Source organism: Thalia democratica, chromosome 3 (genome assembly GCF_965202585.1).
Source record: "Thalia democratica chromosome 3, ktThaDemo2.hap1.1, whole genome shotgun sequence".
Taxonomy (NCBI): Eukaryota; Metazoa; Chordata; class Thaliacea; order Salpida; family Salpidae; genus Thalia; species Thalia democratica.
The window spans coordinates 70,791,335-70,794,234 of NC_139167.1; the positions used below are offsets into that span (position 1 = coordinate 70,791,335).

Below are 2,900 nucleotides of genomic sequence, written 5' to 3' on the forward strand. Positions count from 1 at the left end.
AATATTAAAATAAAATATAAAATATTAAATTAAAAAATACAATATAACTGAAATTGAAAATTTGTCTTTTAACACTAGTAATTTTTTTTTTTACAAAAGCAATTTTTTGACCTTTAACTGACAAATGTTGTGCTAAATTAAAAAGGTCTTAGTTTTTTAAACGTTCTTAAATTATCAAATAAATTTAAATATAGAACTCTTTTTTGACCAAGAAGCAAATACTTTATTATGTTGCAGCAAGTTTTTTACCAATAAATATTGTACATTCATCGATAAACTTTAAATCTCTTAAATATTGCTTAATTTAAACATTCATGAGTTTAAATACTGCTCAATGTCAAAAGCAAAATATAGAAAAAAAAAACTGTTATAATCAGCAAAACTTATTACTTCTATCAATAACAAGGTATCTATTGTACAAATATTAAACAAATTTAAATCAAACTAAAGTCTCTTAAATATTTTTTAAACTTCAACAACATTCATTTTTTTAAAACATTTTAAACTACAAAATTGTAAGTTGTAAATTTCTAAAAATATTACTTTACACTAAGAATAAATAGGAAAATTTTTAGTTGCTTTTACAAAAACAAGGTCACTCAAATAGAAACAATTCTCAAATATCAAAAAACTCAAGGTCTTTCACTTATAATGTTCAGTCATAAGTCTCAGGTTCTTCACAAACACTGCCATCAGTAGTCATCCTCCTCGTACCGCTGCCTGCCCACCTCAATGTAGTGCCGCTTCTCCTCTTCCGTCATCAGGTTGACCAGCTCCTTGCCCCTGCCAGCAACTTCGTCGTAGGTGTAACTTCTGCCTCCCACGCTCACCATCTCCTCAACATCCTCGAGGTCGTCGTCTGATGAATCCTCAAACTGCTCTGCGGGGGAAGAAGCGTTGGACTGCTGCGTCGAGTGTTGCGTGGGAGCAAACTTGGGAGCAGAGCGTTCGGTTAGGAGAATAGTGTTCATGATGTCACTGTTTGCGGCTGCTGTGTTAACTTCATCAGCCTCTTTTTCCTCCTCAGCCTTGCTGTCAATCGGGCCGGAGTAGAAGTCCATGTTGTTGTTTGTCTTTATGGTGCTCTGACTCACCCACGAGGGCATTTCCTTGGAGCTCGTTGTCATGTCAGGCTGATCATCGGTGTAGTTTATCATTATGCTCTGCTCGCCGTCCAGGTGACTTGTGCTCTTCCTGCTTGCCCAGTTGGGCTCCGTCTTGTTCTTCTTGCGCTTCTTGCTAAAGTCAACGGTGTTCTTGGCAGCGTGGTTGACAACAACAGGCTTGGGCTCGAGAACCTCGTCAGACATTTTCAACGACTCACAGCTCTTTAACAACTTGTACAAAATTTCTGTCTGCTCGTTGAAAAGGGCTTGGGACGGCTTGTCATCTTCTCCCGCTTTATTCAAGCTCTCCTCTTCTTCAACCAAACCTCGGCAGAACGAACAGATGAGGCCTTCCTGAAAGGGATCGTACAATGATCCAATATCCAACTCAGTGTAGGTTTTCTCGCACGTGGAGCACTTGTAGGAAGCCTGATTGGTCTTGTGTCTCTCCTCACTCTCGATCTGCTTCTGGATCCTGTGCAGCTTGTACTTGATGATGTTGGCTATGTTCCTGTAGTTGATGAAGTAGCAGTTGTGCCTGGACACCTTGTCGTTGGGCAGGGTCTCGATCTCAACGCGGACGTTCAAGAACCTATCTGACTTCAGCAGGCCAAGAATGGTCCTCAACTTTTTCTTGTCAAACTTCAACAGTTTTTGAATGTCCTCCTCCTTCAGGCACCTGTTTATTATCAGCAAGTCTACGACAATTATGTGCTCAATTTCATAGAATCCGTTGACCGCAAAGCGCACAAGCCTTTGGAGGGAGTCTGGCACAGTAGGGTGGTTCATGTTTATTTATGATTAAAAATGTTCTGTAAAGCACCAAATATGAACTTTTATGCAAGCATCAACTATCATGAAGGTTGTTAAAAGTATATAAATTTAAAAACTGCTTAATTATAAATTGCTTTTAAAATTATTATTAGTAAAAAAAAGAGTAACAAGTAGTCATATTAAGGTCCATTTATTTTAGTTCATATACATTTCAAACACTTTAATTCAAGCTCAAAAGCAAGATATTCAATAATGATAGTTCAAACTTATGTGATTCAAAAACATCTGCTGTGTTTAAACATTAAGTATTTTACCAACCTGGTTGTAGTCTCAGTTGTGAAACTGAGCACACTAAAGCTGTTAAGAAAAATACTTTAAAATTTGTTAGAATTTTATGTGCAAGAAGTATAGTGTCAACTATTTAGTCCATATAAAACTTCTAACATGTTAAATTACAAATAATAATAAGTACTTGAGCAAATATTCATTTTTAGATAAGACTGCTTTTGTTTGAGACTGTTTGGGATTCATTTACTTTTTAACAACTTAATTTTTCAACCAGTATATAAAATAATTTTTCTTCAAGCTCATTACAAAAACTTGGGTTGTTAGGGATTTTAAAAGTACATATATAATAATTGTATATCTACAACAGACTGGACATCTCACTAACATGGTGACCATCACAAATCTAAGAACAAATGTTATAAATTATTCAATTATTTTAGACTCTAATGGTATAACTCTTTGTACCTAATTACCCTAATGGTTATTTTGAAAGCAGTTTATTAGCCTTGTTCTAATTATTATAACATAATATGACATTGTTAAACAAATTATTTGTGACTATTTTAGACATACAAATATTTTATAGTTTCAATTAACTTAACAACTTAATACTACAGTAGTACTTATGGTACATATACGTATATGGATAATTCTTGTTCTGAAGGTTCTTAGTACGGTCTTTATTACAAGCTATGATATTTTTATCTAATAAACCTTGAAAAAATAGCACTG

At 34.8% G+C, this 2,900-nt stretch overlaps 1 protein-coding gene across 1 annotated transcript; it reads right to left on the reverse strand.

Annotated features, from left to right (window-relative positions):
- Positions 1-237: 237 nt before the first annotated feature.
- Positions 238-1,907, reverse strand: LOC145831525 (general transcription factor IIE subunit 1-like). The gene has a single exon (XM_082938803.1). The coding sequence runs from the start codon at positions 1,893-1,895 to the stop codon at positions 693-695; it is 1,203 nt and encodes a 400-aa protein (XP_082794929.1). The 5' UTR covers positions 1,896-1,907; the 3' UTR covers positions 238-692.
- Positions 1,908-2,900: the final 993 nt, after the last annotated feature.